The sequence below is a fragment of the Daphnia pulicaria genome, chromosome 4, assembly GCF_021234035.1.
Source record: "Daphnia pulicaria isolate SC F1-1A chromosome 4, SC_F0-13Bv2, whole genome shotgun sequence".
Taxonomy (NCBI): domain Eukaryota; kingdom Metazoa; phylum Arthropoda; class Branchiopoda; order Diplostraca; family Daphniidae; genus Daphnia; species Daphnia pulicaria.
The window spans coordinates 14,469,707-14,488,652 of NC_060916.1; the positions used below are offsets into that span (position 1 = coordinate 14,469,707).

Sequence of the window (18,946 nt, forward strand, 5' to 3'; positions counted from 1 at the left end):
ACACCAAAAAAATAAAATCCGAAAAACTCTGTTGTCAAATTTCGTGTATTAATATCATCTAGACGCCTGTTGCATTTTCGTTTGAAATTGTTTCTGGCGAAACTTTAGCAACTTTTCTCAATTCTTTAACATAAGTTTTTGGGCACTGCATTTCTTGCCATCCTACTGGAACCATAGGAGTACCTTCTTCACTGTATGCTATAACAACACCCAATTCATTTTCTGCTGTTGACAAAACATAGGAATGGGCATCACCTAATGAGAGCTATACAGCAACATGTAAAAATATGTCATTTGAGAAATCATACTCATTTTACAGTTGAAATAATGATCAGAATCAAATAATTACCACTCTTGCTAAAATAATGTCATTGGGACGAAAACATGTGTACATTTCAACCCTGTCCTTTTCTGTAGCACGAACATCTTCTTTCCTTAGCTGTCCTCTAAAGGGTTCTGCCAATACAATGTCTTTAACACACAAAATGGCACATCGTGCCCAGCGGGGGTTTATTTGTGTTACTCTGGCTATTTAAAAGTTTAAGATGAAATTCACAAAATTCAACACATAATTCAAACAGTACCTGTGACCACATCACCAGCAGATGGAACAACTGTCTGTTCTTTACCACTTCTAACCTCTATCAGGATTCTCTAGGAAAAAAAGTTGGCACATAATATTCAGAAATTCATTAATTCACACCAAATGAATTGTTTCACTGATCTAATTTCACTGATTAACCACTAACCTTATCAGGTTGTGAAGTTACTTTAACAACACCTGCTAAACATGATGTGATATAACCTTGTCTTGTGTAAGTTCCGGCTCCTCCAATATATTGGTTATCCGACAGACATATGCGTTGTCCTGAAAAATGCAAACATTTAACAAAATGACAACTAAAAAATATGTTTTTTAAATATTACCGGGAGTGCATATTAAACATTTGTCTGATTCTTTATTCGTCATTTTCGAAGTTAGAAATGATTAAAACGTCGACTGCTGGGCGGCTGGGCCCGTGACCTCTATCGTGTGTGTGCCATGCCATGCATGCCGGTCCAACAGGGCTATTGCACTGTTAAAACACCCATCTGGTGACGGCTTTTGGTAGCCTTTTCCAATCCAAATGAATGCTATGTAAATTGTCAGCTACCAGCGTTAGCAAGGGCTGTTTACGATTTGTTCGCAATTTATATGCAATATTATCTGGATCTCTGTTCTCTGGGCACCCCTTCACACTGCAACGCGCCTCTAAGGGGTCGGCTTGACCCATACCTTTAGATACTAATAAGGTCTATACCTCCCTAACAATCTCGACTACGTGGTTTGCAGCGCCAACTACATTCCTGAAAACAACACTTCAGGGATAGGGGAATCCGAGAGGAGTGTTCTTACCCCTAAATTCCTATACCATGGTCGGACCTAGAACGAAACTCTTGAGCGAAGTGAGGGGTCGGATTTTAAGTAACGAGTAATCGTCAAATATCTCTCCATCTTTGAATTAAGAACATGATGCTTTAAATTTTCATGTATTATTAATACCAACACACGATATAAACCACGAAGTAACTTAAACCAACTTAAACTGAGCCACAAAATCATTGTTGCTAAAGCAATTTTATCCCATGTTAAGCTTTAAAAAAAAAACTCTTTTTTAGACCGTAGTGGTTTGAAACAATTTCAACTTCGCTCACTCTTTTTACCCTTTTTCTCTATGTAACTTTGTTTCCCAAAGAGTTTCTTCTCGACAAAGGGTTGATCAATACTCATTAAGGGCAGAATAGAAGTCTTGATGTTGAGATAAATGCAGGGGAAGAGTAGTTCCTGTTGAGCTAGAAGCTGTTTTATTCGATGTCTTTCCTTAGGAGCTTCGAAACAAGCAGGGCAGTTTTCTGGTATAACTGGAAGACGAGTCTCGCTGGCAAATTGGCGAAGTTCTTTTTCCCGAACGTAGACGAACGGCCGTATGATTTTTAAATCTCTCTCGCGATTAGCGTAAGCGGCTTTCATGGTCCTCAGGCGTCCATTGTGGAAGGTCGACATAAGAAAGCTCTCAGCTAAATCATCTAAATGTTGGCCTAAGGCTATTACATTGAAACCATGATTTCGCGCAGTTGCATATATCCGGCCTCCTAATGAATTATTAGAATAAGAATGATGTATATTTACACACATTTGATCAAAAACAAAACTTACGCTTTAGCCTACTACAAAAGCTGCAAATAGAATCGACGTCGGGGATATCCATGGCTTTTGTGATGATACCTAACAAAGCAAAAAAAGAATGAAGAATATTAAAGGCGTTTGTAATGCCCTGTCAAGTAGGATATTTAATACATTGTCGCTCATAGAAGTAAGGAATCCCAAGCTGTTCCATGTAAGGAATAAGTGGTGAAGGGTCATACGAGGAGCTTCCAGGATCAACAGTTATGGCCCCTATATCAAAACTAATGCCAAATCCTTTACTCTGTTTCTGGTACTGACGAAGGGTGTGTAGAAGAGAGAGCGAGTCCTTTCCGCCAGAAACGCAAACGAGCACACGATCACCGTTGCTGATCATCTTGTAACGCAATAGTGCCTCCAATGTCGGTTTCATAATGTTTTTCATTGGTGACATCCACAGTCGTGAACTCGCATTCCTCGCAATGGTTTTCATAGCCAGTGCTCTCGACTCTTCATCTTCATCATCGTCGAAATTGAGAGCGTCCATTAAGAAGCTTTCTGATTCGTCTGGAGATTCATCGTCGTAGCAGTCCTTATCCTTATCCTTGCTTTCAACGTACCGGTAGTCTTCTTCCGTTTCATTATCTCCGTTCCGTTCTACCATGGGTGTGATTTCGTCGGTAGATATTTTAGACCCATTTCTACGGGATGGAACGGTGGAGTAATGTTGTAAATGGTATTCATGGATACTAGAGGCATATTCTCGTGGATGGAAAGGCGTCACGATCTTTGGCAGTACAACTCCACTAAGAAGATCTTTGGCTTCACTTGACAAAAGAAACCATCGGAGCTCAGACGCTTCAGTATTGAAACCTTGCCGCTGATCTGGAATAATCATCGTTGAAGTCACTTGCAAAGCTCGTGCAAAAATTTCTTCTCCTTGTCTTAGGCAATCGTCGTAGTCAGTCGGTGCATCTTGTGTGTCAGGAACTCTAGGATGGCGGACGATCATATGGCCTAGATTGAAGTCAATATTACCAATCCATTTTCGATTCTTGAATGACTAAAAATAAATTTTGCAAATGTAAGTTAAAGTACAGACGTAAAATAACCGGAAAAACAAATAGGCTACTGACCAACTGAGTGTGATGATGCCATTCGCCAGTTTCGGCATTCATTTGATAATGAGGCAACATGGTCCAGCCGTTTTTAGCAACAGCAATAACTGCATTTATGATAAATTCGACTTCCGAATCGGAAGCAAAGTAAGGTAGATTTAAGCGTGCAAACCCCGGACGGAGAATTTCGTAGCATGAATGCTCTTCTTTACGCCGCAGATGTGTTCGGTCCAAACGGTTATCTTCGACCAGAATTTCTTGATAACGATGAGAGAGAGTTTCGTCAATTCCAAGTAAATCTTGAGCGTACGGGCCGGCGCAAGCACAGCCTCCACGAGCTTGGATTCCATACATGTCGTTCAGTAAAGCACAAACGAAATTGTGGTGTAAATAATATCCAGTAGCTAAATTACGAACCATAAACGAAAAAACCGCCAACCGCGGTGCTTTTGTACTTCCAAGAAGAATGAGTTCCGGAATGCTTTTCCATTTTGTATAAGCGAGTTGAACGAGGTCTTCTTCGCGCTCCATAATCCACTCAGATGTGACATTTTCCTTCAATTTTAGCACTACACCAGCTCGAATACTTTCCACAATAGCTGGAGTTCCCCCTTCTTCTCTCATTTCTGCATCGCGCAAATACAGATGAGCTTCTCTGTCTACAAAGAATACAGTCCCTCCTCCAGCACCGTTGGGAATATGATTTTGAAGTAGAGACTTCTTGACAACGAGGATCCCCGGAGTTTGTACGCCACCAACAAATTTGTGCATAGAGAAATATATCGCATCCTTATGAGCAACACCTGATGGATAATCAACAGTGGTGGGATTCATAGCTATTTTGACATATGGAGCAGCCGTCGCGTAATCCCAGAAAGAAAGAGCTCCGAATCGACGTAGTAGTACGGTTATCTGCATATCCTGATACAAAGTACCAGTAATATTAGACGCAGCAGAAAAACAGCCAATCATTTTCCGATTCTCTTTTTTTGCTGTTGTCAATGAAAATTCCAATTCAGACATGTCCAGAAGGCCATTTGAATCTTCCTTGATACGAACGACTTTTGCCGCTATTTCCCTCCATGGTATAAGATTGGAATGATGTTCATTGGCACCTACAAACACCTAGATTAAAATAGATTACAGGCTAAAAATGTTTGTTGGACACATTTTGTTTAATTGATAACTTACAATTGGTGGTTCGGTGAGATCCAGTCCATTGATTAGCTTGTGAACGGCTCCAGTACAGCCACTACCTACAAATATCACAGCATCATCTTCAGATGCTCCAAGTGCATTTCTGAAGATTTCTCTTGCCTCATGACGAAACAGAGTTGTTTGCAAAGAAGTTACTGAAGAAGTTGTGTGGGTATTTCCATATGTAGGTAGGACTTCATTCATAATATAGTTTTCAATGCAATGCAACGACTTTCCTGAGGCAGTGTAATCACAATAAACTACTTTTCTCTTTCCGAAAGGACTCACAAAATAATTTTTTTTTCCAATGATATTTTCATCGATGAAGGCTGCTAACTTGGGTGATGTTTCAAAATCAGGTCCCTCAGTTTGGCAAGTTCTACCATCCTGCTTTTGGGGATATTGAACTCCAGAATTTTCTACTTCACTTTGCGTTGCAATGTTATTATCGAAGACAAGTTCTCCACGTGATTTGTATGCTTCGGACAAATCATAAAACTTCCTATCCAGAACTCCCTCGAGATGCTTCGTCATTTTCGTCACAAATCCAAATTCTTAAAACGAATACTAGTTGAAAAGGTTGTATAACGTTTCACTTGCACAGACCACAGTTATCCGATTATTCGTTCTACCTCCAATTCATACCACTCATTTAAGTCATTTTTTTCCACGTGTTTACAAAACGAAAAAACTAATTCGTATTAAAGATGATAGATGGCGTTATATACTTATATAAGCAGACGAAAAGATATGATAAGTGACGATAAATGATAATTTACATCTAAATATTTTTTTTTCTTTATTATTGCAACAGATAAATGAGGAATATCAAAAAGGTAGTTAAATGACCTATTTCGATTTTCGATAAAAGTACGGTTCTTTAGTTACTAATCGCCACCGCTAGTTCCAAATTCAGTTCGATTGGAAAAAATAGTCTGCTAGATATTTCTTGTGTTTAACATTCATTCCTTCCTCTTCAACAATTTCTGTGGTTTCGCATTAAACTTTTAAGTTACTGAGGTGTTTTCTAATCAATGCCATGAATCAGGAAGTAGAATCTCACATTCAAAAGAATTGTCCCTGGACAAAGCTTCCTCAAAATGTGAAACAAGTAAGAATATATGAAACAATATGAGACAGTGTTTTGACAGGTAGTGACATGTTTTATCTCAGTTATTAGGTGGATCATATAAAGAGTATGATAAATGTGTGGTTGCACATAGCATTAAAAATCAGCTTCGTTATAAAGGCAACTTAGGTAACATAATTGTATTATTTTATTAAATACTCATCTTAATGAGAATCATTTTCCAGTGCGCCATGTAAGAAAGGATGAAGAGAGATATTATGAGGAACTACTTGAATACAGTAGGGTGCATCTTGTTTTGTACCCATACCATTTATCTGATGTTATGGTAAGAGGGCTGAGAGTCACTCCATTTCAGTACTATGTTTCTATGGTTGAAGCTATTATGTTACAAGAAAGAAGCTATGATGCACTTCCAAATTTTACAGCAGCAGACTGTAAGTAAAGAAAACATAAAACATTTGAAATGTATACAATAACACTTATGATTCAATATACTTTTTTATGTCATTTACTGATAGGTCTAAGGCTTCTTGGAATAGGAAGAAACCAATATATTGATTTGATGAACCAAAGTCGTTCTGGGAGGAAGTTATTCAGAAAAAGGAATGCTAGAGAATTTCTCCCAACAAAACCTGTACAAAAAATGATGATAGAGCCTTGGTGGTTGTAAGTTTTTTTGTTTTCTAGGTTAATTTGTTAATTTGATTCCTGTTTTAACATTGTTTATTTTTAATTGTGTAGGGTTCACACAGGTTCCATAACTGAGGATGATATAAAGGTCTAAACTTTTCTTTTAGTTTTACAATGAAACACTTTATAGATTTAAAATGTGTTTGCAGATTGCAACTGAAGGCGACAAGTGCTTAATAGATTGTATAATTGACAATGGTCCACGCAAAGCAGGAACTTTGAATTACAATGATTTGCACAACCTTTATGGGTAATTCTTATTTATTGCAACATGATTGGGCAAGCTCTTATGATGTTTAATGTTCATGAGTAAAAATTTATTAATTATTTAGCAAGGGTTTGGTGTACCTTGAAGTGCCTATTGATGCCAGTGATCATATTTCAGTCCCACCACTGGAGGGTTTTGTTATGAATCGTGTACTGGGGGACTATTTTGAAACTTTGCTGTATAAAATATTTGTCTCCGTGGATGAAAAGACGAGTGTTGGAGAGGTACTGTACCTTTGTTCTAAAGAATAATTTATTTTGCCTATTTATTAAGACAAACGGTTTTAGTTGGCCAATGTCCTACAAATTGGCGTAGATCAAGTGAAAAATGCCGTTTCACTTTACTGCCGCTTGGGGTTTGCTCGTAAGAAGAATGCTGAATTGGAACCCGGTACACTTCATCCATCATGGAAAAATGTTCTTAACACATCTCCCAACCGGACATCATCTGTTAGTTCAGTACAATCTGATGAAGATCCTCTCTTGGCCGAGCTCGCTGCCGCTTTAGCTGAACTCGGCACACCTTTACCGGTGGAGAAGGAAGGTAACAATTTCTTCTTTTTATTTTAATTTATGTTTTTTTATTCGTATTTATTTAAAATAAAATTTAAAAAATATTTTTTTATAATAATAATTATTATTATTTAGTCCATCGTCCTGTTGGCCCAGCTGCGGATGAGATAGACAAAGAGCTAGGTGCAGAACAGAAAAGAATCGCTTTTTTGTTTGACTCAACACTGACAGCATTTCTGATGATGGGAAACTTATCTCCGGTACAGCCTACCACTCGTAAACTTTAGATGGTTAAATGGCATCACAACTTTTTTTGTTTGACAGGGTCTTAAAAGTCATGCTGTCACCATGTTTGAAGTCGGCAAGCTGTCCGATGAATCCCTAGACAGTTTATTGATAGAACTTGATCGAATCTGTACTGACGACAGTGAAGGAGAAGCCCAGCGCTACTTTGAGCACGCGCTAACCCTACGCTCGACCGTCCAGTTTTTGAGGAAGCCCCGTCCGGTTTTGGAGAATGATACAAGTAGTGGGACTAGTACTTGGAGCGGGGGTCTGGATCTCATTCGTGTTGAAAGCTTACAATCGCTTGACGCCGAGATCTATAGCCGATTGATGCACAAGAACTATCATCTTCTGGTTGCAATGGCTCCTCTAAGCCTTGAAGTTCGTTCTGGCTCTGTTGACGGCCTCCCGCCATTTTGGGGTCCACCTTCTCCCGAATTCACATCGCCTTGGTTTAAACTCTTTTTGTATCAACTAACTCAACAAGGACCGCCGACTTTGTTACTAGCCAAAGGCACACGTCTTCGTCGTTTGCCAAACGTTTTTCATCGATTTGATCGAATACTTTTAACTCCATGGGGTAATTTTTAAACTTTATCAACAGAGAAAAGTCGCTTTCCTAACCACAAATTATTGGATCATACAGGCCACGATTCTGGACTGGTTCCAGCTTCAAATGCTTTAGTGGTATTAAACGAAGCGCTGACCCATTCGGCTCTCATGATACAAGGTTATGGTGCTCAACGTCAACAGGAAAAATTGCACATACCGTTCCCTTTTTTAAACCAAACGGAAGGGAAATCTACACAAGAGGATGTTTGGATGAGTCACCCTACTGTTAAACGGGTTCGCCAAGAGTTGAATTTGCAGAATAGTTGTGGTTTTATAACCATGATCAATCTTGGGTTGGATAAACCATCCGATATCACCGATGGATCCGACCACAGAAGCAGGAGTTCAACGTTTTCGTCCTCACCCATTAATGGCATTAAAGGTATACAAATTAATCATTCAAAAATCATTTTTCTCTGTCGATAAACTAGCTTCGTATCTCCAGATTCTTCGTGCGCTGAAATATTGCGCGAGGAGTTGGACAGTATGGTGGACGAAGTTAGTGAACCGTCGAATCTTCGTGCCAAAGTCCATTTGGAAAAATGGAACGAAGCTGACTGGACCATTTTGAATGTTGATTTTGGCATTCCATTATTCGATTCGCAATTAAATAGTGAGGTTTGTGATCGAATTACCAGCCAAAAATTGTGGCAACGAGAAACTCTAGATTCTCTAATGAAAGTGCAAAAAGCTCTGTCCGAAAGTTTAATGGAGTTCATTCGGCACAACGTAGACATTTCGGTCGAAGGGAAACTAGTAGCGTCGGATATCGTTTTACCCACAAAAAACCTCTTCTTCCATGATGGCAAATTACATTCATGGGAAGGGAATATCAACTGATAACTGCATTCTTAAAAAAAAAATGTTATTGTTGTTAACTGAAACAAAACATACCAACTTATATAATGTGATCCACACATTCCCTGCATATGCAAAACTTATTAAGTGTAATTGCCTTGAGGCTCTGGTGTCAATTTATGGTTATCTTACAGTCTTATTAAATATTACATTACAGAAGATTTTTTTTTCGTTAGCCCCAATTGGAACCGTCATTGTGAATCACGAGTCAAGAGATCTTTAGAAATTGTTCGTCAAAATAAACGGTTATTTCATGCTAATTGATTTCTACTAATTGTAACTTTTTTATCAGTGTAGTTGAAAATTGACTTATGGCTATGTGATTGCTCACACTAAAGATTGTGCAAATTTCACCAATCATCCTTCTGCCCAGTCAAGAAATATACAATGAAGTGTTTCGTACATTTACCGCACTCAGTTTACTTTTATTCTCTTTTAACTACAGTTGACCATTGGTGCCATCGATTTTAACAAGTGCTCCTGCTAAAACAAGGTCGAAGGGAAAAACAGAAACAGCAAATAGCTAAACAAACAACGGTGATTTAGTGAACAGATATTGCCAACCTACCATTCAAAGTATTGAAGCAGAGCGGATTGACATCTTCGACGGAAGAGTTCGCACTATTCGTCAATACTTGTCCCATTTCACAAACACACAGGTGTGATTATTAACAATAATAAAAATGGAATTAAAAATTCATACTGAAACACAGTCATGGAGTTGATTCGCCGTTTAAATCCAAGTACTTGGGTGATTTCGGGTCAATAGCTATACGACAGAGGCTACTACAGAACACAATGATGTACGAGATAACATAACAACTGATTGAGAACTGGAAGAAGAAAAATTATGCTTAAAGAAGCACACACAATTCTACATTCCAATTACTTTTTTTTTTATTAAGGATAGCGGTAGTTTCTTTGTTCAGATTATCTGAACTCGAAAACCTTTCCATGATAAAGAGCACTCATACCTAAGGGAATCCTTAAAAAATTGAACCTATGCTTCCTTGATCCTTGCTTTTAGCTTTAGTATCTTCTACTGGTTCCTCGGCGACTGGTTTCTTATCGATGTAAGATTGAATCAATTCAGCAACCGCAGTGTGATTGAAACGCACTGCTTCATCTTTCGGCGTTTGTCCCCATCTGAAATTACATTTTTTTAATTATTATTATTATTTCTTCTGTCGCTTTTAGTAAATTAAAAATGTAATATCCAAAGTACCTGTCGGCCGGACTGGGAGGCACTGCGCAGTATTTCAAAAGGAAATCTACGCAATCCAAGTGTCCTTCTGCGGCAGCTAAATGCAAAGCTGTACGATTGTCGTAGTCGGTTTGAGTCATATCAACACCGGAGAGTTTGTAGCGCCTCATAGCCGTAACGTCGCCAGCTGCTGCTGAAAATAACAAGCTAACGATATTGAGACCTTTAGTCTCGTATTTGTGTCGGCGAGGATCTTGCTTATTCACTGCATGTTTCAAATTGTCGTAGCGATGGAAATTGAACATGCTGACCAATTCCTAATTAATTGAGAAAAAGCTGCTGTTAGTATTCACAAGTAATTTTGTTTTTTCAATGAGTTTTATTAAAGAAACTTACTTTACAAAATTCTATGCCTCTGACTGAATTTCCAGACTGGTCCAATGGAGGTGACCAGAGAGCAATGCCCAGCACGTTTGGAATCACAACTAGGAGCCCACCACATACCCCAGATTTAGCAGGAAGGCCAACCTTGCAAAAATATTAGGATCAAGTATACTCTCTAAATAATAAAATTAATATTGAAATTGTTTATTTGACTTACGGTGAATGCAAATTGCCCAGAGTAGTCGTACATTCCACAAGAGTGCTTTAATAAAAAGGCATAAAATTTTATTATTTTAAATCATAACACAAACAATTGATAAAATAATTACCATAAGGGATAAGACGTCTCGAACCGAGTCTGGTTTCAAAACTTGATCTCCCGTAGTAGGACAGATACCTCCATTAGCCAATGTGGCTGCAATTACGGACATGCTTTCGCAATCCACCTCCATGGAACAACACTATGGAAAACAAAAATTTTAATTTAAATTTTGTAAAATTGAAATCGCATAAAAAATAAGGCGGACCTGGAAATAAAAATCGAGACATTCGCGGAGATTGATTTTCTCTGGGAAGCATTTATTTTCACGCATGTAGAAGGCCAACGCGTAGTTGCGGTCTGCGTTCTCCCGTTCTGATAGGAAAACGGCGTTGTTAAATCCAACAAACTCCCCGCCAGACATCCGCTGTGAAAGAAAATAATACCAAATTGATTCGATTACATTCAGGAAATGATAAAATTTTCAGTCCTTCTAACGTATATGGTAACAATATACGAAGCCTGATGCGTAGTTAGAAGCATGCTGTTAGTTCATAGGAGCGTCGCCATACATCTATATAGAAGCCACCTAAGCCAACCCTTAATAAGCCTCCTCATTTGAAAAAAAAATTAAGACGTTATAAGTGTAGGGAGAAAACACAATTCTTCATCTAACCCTTCACCTCATGCTCGGCAGTGCTAGCCAACTGATTTGATTGTTTGTTTGTTTTTGTTTTTTTAATTTTTTTTTATGGTAATCATGCGCAATTACCTTTAAGAAACTTCTGACAAATTCAAATTTATCCGAAAGTGCCATCTCTCGACGAATTAAAGTCAGCATAAAACTGCTCGTTAACAGTGCTCCCGCGTTTACCAGAGGATTATGTGGCCTTTCTATAGAATAGCAACGTATTGAAATAATAATCTACGTTGCAAATGCAAATTATAAGAAAACCGAATGCGAAATACACGCAGAAACAAGGCAACAGAAGTAAATCAGTAACGCAAAATACTGTAATTTAAGAAATGGAGATGGCTTAGTTACGCCCTTATTCGATTCATTAGTAGTAGATATATAATGTAACGATTCTAACGAATCTAATGAAAAAAAAGAAGCCATGAACAAAGGCACAAGACGACCATTGACAGACATTCCATGCAAACGAGATCATCTCTCAAACGGTGCGAATACAGCGAAGACGTACAGCAGGAAAAAAGAGCACAGGGGAAACATTCGTTTGCATTTTTTAAAAAAAGGGGGAGGGGGACTGACCTTGAAGTAATTCATGACCCAATCGAATTTTTCGGCCAATGACATGTCTACCTCGCTTAGATTAAGCAGGAGACTAAGAACGAGAATAGCTCCTGCGTTTACCATCGGATTGTGTGGTTTCTCTATGGAATCACAGAAATTCTAAACATTATGGTCTGGCTCAATTGTTTTTTTAAAGATACAAGTTACAGCAATTCGACGTTATATCAACAACAAATGTGGATTTCGGAAGCATAACACTCGAAATGTCTTTAAAAAAGCAAAACATCACATTATCGGGGGCGGAGCGAGGGGCTAATGTAAGTATATAGCTGCATTGATTGGTTAATTAGTGTAAAGCAGATTCTATCATTCAGAGATGGTAATTACCAAGAGGTCATCCCATGTATTTTAAGCTTTTTCCCCAACTTTTAAATAGAACAAGGTTTACCGGTAGCCTATTGGATTTTTCTAATTAACTTAAAAAAGAAAAAAAAATCTGCCTATTGGAAGAAAATAATAACCTAGATAACCTAGATAAAACTAAATGGTCGTTGGTGCATATAAATTTATTTCGGGGGTTAGTGGACGTGGCAGGTTTTACACGCTGCCTACAAGTTACCACTAGAGTGCAGGGCACTTTCGAGAAGTAACCGTCTCAATAAGCTTACCTTCTTAACTTTTCAAGGTTTTAGCATTACCTAATCATAGTAGAATTCATCTTGGATGGATCCTGTCTGGGAAAGGAAAAGGGGTGAGAGCGGAGGAATCGATAGGAGAACAAATAAAACAAGTTCTGTGAGCTGCCATGCCCGAAATTCAGAACCCCATGGAGCAAAAGTGCACGGCAAATACATTGAGTGCTGTTGAACGAAGACGGTGAAAAAGGATTATATCGGTTCACTTGAACAGTAGTCTATACATCCGTAGAATATAGCCATACAAGTTATAAATGCTGGTGCAGAACAAAATCAGTTTCGCTTTTATCTCAACTCCACAAGGTAAAGACTGTGCATTTAGGCAACTAATAACGTGCAAAAATCCGATTTGTTTTGTTTTTTTTAATTATGGGCGAAATAAAGGAGTAACCATTCAATGGCCGATCGTTTTTTTTTAACGGTGCGTGATGTTCCAGTTTGTTTGAAGTGTATGAAATCACAATTTTAACAATCGAACTCATCTACTGTTATTTTAATTTTGGAATTTGTTTTCTAAATTACGGGCGATTTCCCTAGCATTTTGTTGGCATTAATAGATTGTGATTATCCATTGAATGCGCTTTTAAATAATGAGGCCACTTCTCTATTATTTGAACAAGAGAGATGCTTCAAAAGAGGAAGCTACCGTATTTGACTTTCAATTCATTTTTTTTTCTTGCTTATCTTATCGATGGATGATTGACATATGAAGAGAAGGACTGTGATAAAAACACGGTACTGTAGTGTACACATCAATCTTCCGTGATCTCGACGCTTTCACGAGCTTCGATTCACGATTGATTTAATAATAAGCTTAATGCATACAAAGTTGCACTACTTCTAGATTTAACTTTTCCGGTGCAATAATTTTGTTGCGAAATTCAAACGATACTTGCGCAATAAAGTACGCTTAAAGTGTCACTGTGATGATCATCTTAATAAAGTACTTATTTTTCACTAGCTATGATTAATAATTTAAAAAAAAAATGAATTCATTGAATATGGGCTTACTGTTATGATCGAGGATAAGTTCGTTGAACATTCTGCCACTGGGTTCCTGCCCAACGTAACGGTGAACGACCTCCGACCCCAATTCATTTAAGGCGATGGCGTAGGTTAGCGGTTTACTATAAATTTTATTAAAAAAACCAAGACAAATAATTTCAAATCAAATTTCAAATCATAGCCCTAGTGTCTATGCAATTGATTAAAATCACCGTTCGAACATTGAGATAACCATACCTGCACGATTGGATGGTAAAAGGGATTTTGACATCACCGATGGAAAATCTCTGGCCATCAATTGTACAAAGACTAACACCCCAATACTAAAACAGAAAAAAGGTTTGCATTAAGCATAATAATTGCACTACAAGTCGCAGTTAAAATTTTCTTTTACATTAGGACTCATTCGTTCTAGTTGCGGGATGTACGCCGCTACCTGAAAAGTTGTACAAAGTGAATGTTTACTTGAAATCTATTAAACAGAGTTCGTACTGGTCCACATCATACCTTTCCTGTGTCTATTGCTTTACAATTGAAATAAAACTTTTCGATTTTATCTGTAAATTCCTCGAACTCTGGAATGACAAATTGACGACGAAAAGCTCGGGAAATCAGCACGATGTTCTCATTGATGGATCTAACAAAATAAAAAAATTTTCAAAGCTATTCAACGTGTAAAGGTGATTGAATGAATATATGTTAGGATAATTACGCTTTAAATTGTTCACGATTCAGTTTGAGATTGTCAAGGTTTCCAGGGCCATCTCTGCCTAAATCTTGTTGAATCTTGTTTAGATTTTGTATGAGCTCGCTCAGCCGAGGATCGGTGCTTCGTAACCCGGTTGCCCATAGCGCCTAAATGAATAACAGCAAATTAAACATCAAACATAATGATTGACTTTTGCTAAAAATAAAAAAATAACATTTTGGCAACTGCTAAGGCCGGAAACCTAAAGGGCACAAGCGCGATCGATATAATGCGCGCACACTGCACAACACATCTGCAAGAAGGAAAGACAAATTTGCGGGGGAGTTTTCTTACCGCGAGAAAATCTCCGACAACCAAGTGATCGGCATCATTGTGTTTGAAGATATCGTAGAGAAGATCTTCGACGCTGATGGATGAGTCCTTTTCCCTGCGCAAAACAAAACAGTACATACAAATAATTAATCAAAGCAATTTGGTGTAATTAGTTGCTTCATAACAAATATACAATAGGATTATTAAAAACAAAAATTGTCCTCATGGGCAATCAAAAATACTAAGAGAACGGAGCGGATCATGTGGGAGAAGTCATCTAGAATTTGGCCGCGCGCAATAGATCTACATTATACAAAGTATAGTAAGAAGGGAAAACGGCGGTGACGTCTGGAGCGATCAATACGCCCTGAAAGAGATTCGATGACACAGCAGCTACTTGATTCAACCCTTTGGGCGCACCATGTCCGCCAGGGTAGTTCTCTCTTTAATTGAAGGTGAGTAGATGTCTAATTACTATACCCGTAGTCGAGGAAGCTCATGTTGTACCACGAAGAATTCTGTCTATTGAGCGGCTTCTTTTCGTTCTTCATTTTCTCTTTGTCGGCCATTTTTTTCTGAAAAATTGGGAATCTCGGGAGATGGTAACAGAGTAGAACAAGTCACGCGATAAGTCGACGCTGAACTGGAACATCTAACCGTTGGAGGCATCGCCACACTGGAGCATTATTATTGTGTCAGTCATGCGCACTCGGCGTCTGATGTCGAGCACACCCGTGATAGCTACTGTTGTCTCTCCGGCGGCGATATAGAGCAAAAAAAGGAGATATATAATATAGTAGTGCCGGCTGATATTTTTTTCTTGATAACCTCCTCGCGTCAGTTCGTCGGGATGAGTAAGCCCAAAATACTATTGTACTTGGGCGCATTTGTTTCTCTCTATGTTTGGGATTCCTTTATCTTCTTTTTAAAGCTTAAGCCGTCTTGTTTGGGCACAGATACGATCGATATTTTTCTTTCAACGACAGAATAAACGACAAGCCTATTCTTCCTCCATACAGCTGCTACACTAGTATATAGACTATAGAGTGACAGGGCAAAATGGATAGATTGATGATGTTCTGCTGCTGCCCCAATAGTGGTTGGAAATGGCGATTTTTCATTCCATCGTGATTAGATGACATTTGAAGAATAAAATGGTCTTGGTTCATTATTAAACTATGACTACGGATAAAGTATTCATATTACAAAATTAGTTCAAATAAAATTCTAACGAAAAAATGTTATGAAATTTAAACTATTCGGAAATTGGACGTATAGAACGAGATAAGGTAAAAGATGAAAGACAATCCGGAATTGACAGCATTCATTTTGAAGTTGCTTCGTCATGGCATTGTCATGACAGGAATCTAGAATATCTCATTTCACACTGGCCCCCTACCTGAATACTAATGTGACGTGATTATTCCTTGCGCATAACCCATTTACGGTGGAATCAACAACTAATAAGATATTCCGTTGACCCGACGAGAGGTTTTGAGTGATTTAATCATTTATACTTGTTAACGAATCTCTTGATTTAAGCTATAATACTTATCTCTTAATAGAAAACTATGAGATTTGGTAAAACAAAATAGGGAAAAGTCAAGTGTTGACTCGCATACCCAGTAGTGGTGGATCCAAATTCTTCGATGGGGCTAAAGATCCCCGCCTTGGTTTTTTGAAGTCCCTAATAAAAAGGATTCAATTAAAACAAAATAATAATTATAGTAGAATAATTAAAAAATTTAAAGGTTTGAATTTTTTTTTACTAGTCGGAAATTCTTGGTTACATTTCCTGTCACAAGATGGACGCAACCTTAGTTACCACATCATTCAGATAACAGAGCCGCTGTATAATTCTGGTATACATGCCGACTATAACGATTATGAAATTTACATGCCGGTAGTGTCAAAAGTTGAGATAGTTACCGAGGAAGTGTGCAACACTTGTTGTCTGATGTAATTGGGTTGCTGACGATTATCCCTCGCTGACGGCGAATACCATTTCTTTTGAATGAACAGGCAGCATGTGACACGTTCAGCGTTATTATTCACCAAAGAAAGAATCGAGCGAACACGAAGGAATCCTAGGCCGAAAGACATAGCAATCTGCGAGTTACAATTAGGGTCTTTTGTTTATTCCTTCGCCGTCACTAATCAAATGACGTGGTGCTGGTAGTAGTAGAGCAGGAAAATCGACGACACAAATAGGGAAAACTGTTAAAGGTGAATCGATGGGATAACCAAGGCAACGCGATGCACACCTCACTCCAAACTAAAATAAACGGATGCCAAATTCACAAAAATACACTCTCGAAACTTTAACCCAACGACGATTTCAAGGCACACACGGTGTAAATAAATAATAATTAATTTCGGTCGGTATATGTTGGAGGAACAAATCAAATACTCGACTGGACGGTAACGAAGGAAGTCCGGATCTGGGCGAAATCGGGGATCTAGCGGGATCGAGAGGAGACGAACTGAAGTTTATTTTAAACCGAGAGCAGCTCGCCTTTTTCCCTTTTCTCTCAGCTGCTGATGCTAGGAGAGCCGGCGTGATTCTCTAAGGGAGGAAAAAAGAAAAAAAGGTAGCCTGGTTATGATCACGTGACACAAACGATCTGACGTCACAAACTATGCCGACAGTAAGTCGACAACGTGATTTTTCTATTCTCAGCAGAGCTGACCTTGGATTTCTCTTTTTCCTTCTTCGATCACGATCCTTTTCTGTCGGACCCAAGGTATCGGCAATTCTATTGGGCATGATCGTCACATAACTAATTAACTATACAGACGCTCAGTAGACATTTCAGAGGAAACGAATCAGTAGATATTGCACCGACCACAAACCACCAGTCACCAGATAAATGCTGTTCAATCTACTTCCGTTTGGACTTGCACTTGCATTGGAAACAGTCGCTCACGATAAAAATAATAGTCAAGAATTGCAACCAAAATTCCAGTGTCGCTTTTCATCGTAGTTTTCACCGTTCGGGACTCTCTCGAAAGAACAAGAATGATATCGAATTCCATTTCCTGGCTAGTGGCTACGTCACCGTGGATTGCGCAACTTCTTCTAAACTAGATGAATTGGAGAAAAGAAAACTCGACAAATGGAAAGACGAAAGAGTCGAATTTCTTGAAGCTAAATTTTTTCGACTGACTTTGATCACGTGATGTCTCCTCTTTCTTATCGAAACTGTATTATGAGGCCGAGCATTTGGCTTCGTGGGCGAGTTATGTTGCAATGTTTGCTTATTTTCCAGTGGCAGTGGCAGTGGCAAGACAACTTGCATTATTTCAGTGTTTCAAGCGGGAATGTCAGATTTGGGTTCAACCGTTCGGGAGCGTGATTCATCGTCAAAGACTCACGTGATGAAATTGTTATCGTTTCGCAGATCGGCCGCTAGGTATCACTACTTTGCAGCCACATTTTTTAAAGAATTTCTATTCAATTATATCAAATAATTTACCATCTAACTAAATAATAAAAAGAAACTGAAAATAAACGAATTAAAATTCTTTACTCCAAATTTATCTAATTTTTGTTCCTAACCAAAATTACAAATATTTGCCTTAATTCATTTCATTTTATCGGCTTTCATCGTCCGTCGATCCTGATTACGATTAGCGATGGCTGACCATTTTGACACAGCGGAAAACCCGAATAAGAAAAAAAACAAACAGCATTAATGCGATAAAAATAAACGAGCTTTGTTTGGCAACAGATATTAACTTTCACACGGCATGCACGAATGTTGAGTATGTTCATTGTTAACCAGTGAAGCATATTCTGAAGTATTTTGACGTCGCCTTGGTTACCGTTCCTTAATAATAAAAAAAAAAGTCAAACAATCCCAATAACGCCGTGAGCCTCTAAAGGCCGACTATGGAAAACATTTCACGAGATTTAGAAGATCTATATTATAGCCCAGCATAAAATGAACAAGTATATATACTTCACGGCGAGTATCACGACGCATATCATCTTAGCTTGGGAATCGGCAAAGTGATAAACGTAAGTTTCCATGTGTGAAGCACTCGTAAGAGTATTTACTGCATATTGAATCATTTTAAACTGAATGTCGAGAACCACCGACGAGTCACTCCCCTCATCATTTCAATCCAATTTTTTTTTTTTACAATTGAATTACGAACTACAAACTTAGATTTTATTTGTAAATGAAAAGTCTCCTGAAAAGCAATGCTCACGATATTTTATTTTCGGCTGTATGCATACAGAATAATACGTAACTGAGACAAGGCAGCGCAGCGCTGTCATAGCTCCCCAACTTTCTCATCTCCCTTTTATTTCTACTAAAATTT

The 18,946-nt window shown here is 38.3% G+C and overlaps 4 protein-coding genes across 7 annotated transcripts; 1 reads left to right on the top strand and 3 right to left on the bottom strand.

Annotated features, from left to right (window-relative positions):
* Positions 1–27: 27 nt before the first annotated feature.
* On the bottom strand, positions 28–1,083 carry LOC124335917 (exosome complex component CSL4-like). The gene is made up of 5 exons (XM_046789427.1): positions 928–1,083; positions 750–868; positions 585–654; positions 350–528; positions 28–265 (listed from the first exon to the last, which is right to left on the bottom strand). The coding sequence occupies exons 1-5, from the start codon at positions 968–970 to the stop codon at positions 59–61; spliced, it is 618 nt and encodes a 205-aa protein (XP_046645383.1). The 5' UTR covers positions 971–1,083; the 3' UTR covers positions 28–58.
* A 431-nt stretch (positions 1,084–1,514) lies between these two features.
* Positions 1,515–5,171, bottom strand: LOC124337469. The gene is made up of 5 exons (XM_046791466.1): positions 4,474–5,171; positions 3,301–4,407; positions 2,339–3,227; positions 2,198–2,266; positions 1,515–2,133 (listed from the first exon to the last, which is right to left on the bottom strand). The coding sequence occupies exons 1-5, from the start codon at positions 5,011–5,013 to the stop codon at positions 1,682–1,684; spliced, it is 3,057 nt and encodes a 1,018-aa protein (XP_046647422.1). The 5' UTR covers positions 5,014–5,171; the 3' UTR covers positions 1,515–1,681.
* A 213-nt stretch (positions 5,172–5,384) lies between these two features.
* LOC124337470 (protein FAM91A1-like) lies at positions 5,385–9,054 on the top strand. Its single transcript, XM_046791467.1, has 12 exons — positions 5,385–5,590; positions 5,653–5,737; positions 5,794–6,003; positions 6,088–6,235; positions 6,311–6,347; positions 6,409–6,509; positions 6,592–6,751; positions 6,815–7,070; positions 7,175–7,299; positions 7,364–7,904; positions 7,971–8,318; positions 8,382–9,054. Exons 1-12 carry the CDS (start codon positions 5,519–5,521, stop codon positions 8,774–8,776), a joined length of 2,478 nt encoding a protein of 825 aa, XP_046647423.1. The 5' UTR covers positions 5,385–5,518; the 3' UTR covers positions 8,777–9,054.
* Positions 9,055–9,194: 140 nt separating this feature from the next.
* On the bottom strand, positions 9,195–17,793 carry LOC124337471 (glutaminase kidney isoform, mitochondrial-like). Of its 4 annotated transcripts, XM_046791470.1 has the most exons (16): positions 17,308–17,792; positions 16,547–17,183; positions 16,240–16,304; positions 14,639–14,732; positions 14,309–14,451; positions 14,104–14,233; positions 13,991–14,032; positions 13,834–13,919; positions 13,603–13,718; positions 11,915–12,036; positions 10,910–11,068; positions 10,712–10,843; positions 10,600–10,644; positions 10,395–10,526; positions 10,020–10,315; positions 9,195–9,940 (listed from the first exon to the last, which is right to left on the bottom strand). In XM_046791470.1, the coding sequence occupies exons 2-16, from the start codon at positions 16,718–16,720 to the stop codon at positions 9,781–9,783; spliced, it is 1,896 nt and encodes a 631-aa protein (XP_046647426.1). In that variant the 5' UTR covers positions 16,721–17,183; positions 17,308–17,792; the 3' UTR covers positions 9,195–9,780. The 4 variants fall into 4 exon arrangements, with proteins under 4 accessions (XP_046647426.1, XP_046647425.1, XP_046647424.1 ...); XM_046791469.1 differs by lacking the exon at positions 11,915–12,036 and adding an exon at positions 11,414–11,535 and having other exon boundaries at positions 16,547–17,793; XM_046791468.1 differs by having other exon boundaries at positions 16,547–17,792.
* Between the last annotated feature and the right edge of the window lie 1,153 nt (positions 17,794–18,946).

What these genes read in the sequence shown, in the direction of transcription:
- LOC124335917 (XM_046789427.1), bottom strand. Translation starts at nt 970, where the DNA reads ATGACGAATAAAGAATCAGACAAATGTTTAATATGCACTCCCG. An exon ending in ATGTTTAATATGCACTCCCG is followed by an intron (nt 869 to 927) that starts GTAATATTTAAA and finishes TGCATTTTTCAG; the next exon opens with GACAACGCATATGTCTGTCG. An exon ending in ACATTATTTTAGCAAGAGTG is followed by an intron (nt 266 to 349) that starts GTAATTATTTGA and finishes GTTGCTGTATAG; the next exon opens with CTCTCATTAGGTGATGCCCA.
- LOC124337471 (XM_046791469.1), bottom strand. Translation starts at nt 16,720, where the DNA reads ATGTCTTTCGGCCTAGGATTCCTTCGTGTTCGCTCGATTCTTTCTTTG. An exon ending in TTTGGATCCACCACTACTGG is followed by an intron (nt 14,733 to 16,239) that starts GTATGCGAGTCA and finishes TGTTTTGCGCAG; the next exon opens with GGAAAAGGACTCATCCATCA. An exon ending in GAGACGTCTTATCCCTTATG is followed by an intron (nt 10,645 to 10,711) that starts GTAATTATTTTA and finishes TTTTTATTAAAG; the next exon opens with CACTCTTGTGGAATGTACGA.
- LOC124337470 (XM_046791467.1), top strand. Translation starts at nt 5,519, where the DNA reads ATGAATCAGGAAGTAGAATCTCACATTCAAAAGAATTGTCCCTGGACA. An exon ending in ATGATAGAGCCTTGGTGGTT is followed by an intron (nt 6,236 to 6,310) that starts GTAAGTTTTTTT and finishes TTAATTGTGTAG; the next exon opens with GGTTCACACAGGTTCCATAA. An exon ending in TTTACCGGTGGAGAAGGAAG is followed by an intron (nt 7,071 to 7,174) that starts GTAACAATTTCT and finishes ATTATTATTTAG; the next exon opens with TCCATCGTCCTGTTGGCCCA.
- LOC124337469 (XM_046791466.1), bottom strand. Translation starts at nt 5,013, where the DNA reads ATGACGAAGCATCTCGAGGGAGTTCTGGATAGGAAGTTTTATGATTTG. An exon ending in GGCATCATCACACTCAGTTG is followed by an intron (nt 3,228 to 3,300) that starts GTCAGTAGCCTA and finishes ATTTATTTTTAG; the next exon opens with TCATTCAAGAATCGAAAATG. An exon ending in TTACTTCTATGAGCGACAAT is followed by an intron (nt 2,267 to 2,338) that starts GTATTAAATATC and finishes TTGCTTTGTTAG; the next exon opens with GTATCATCACAAAAGCCATG.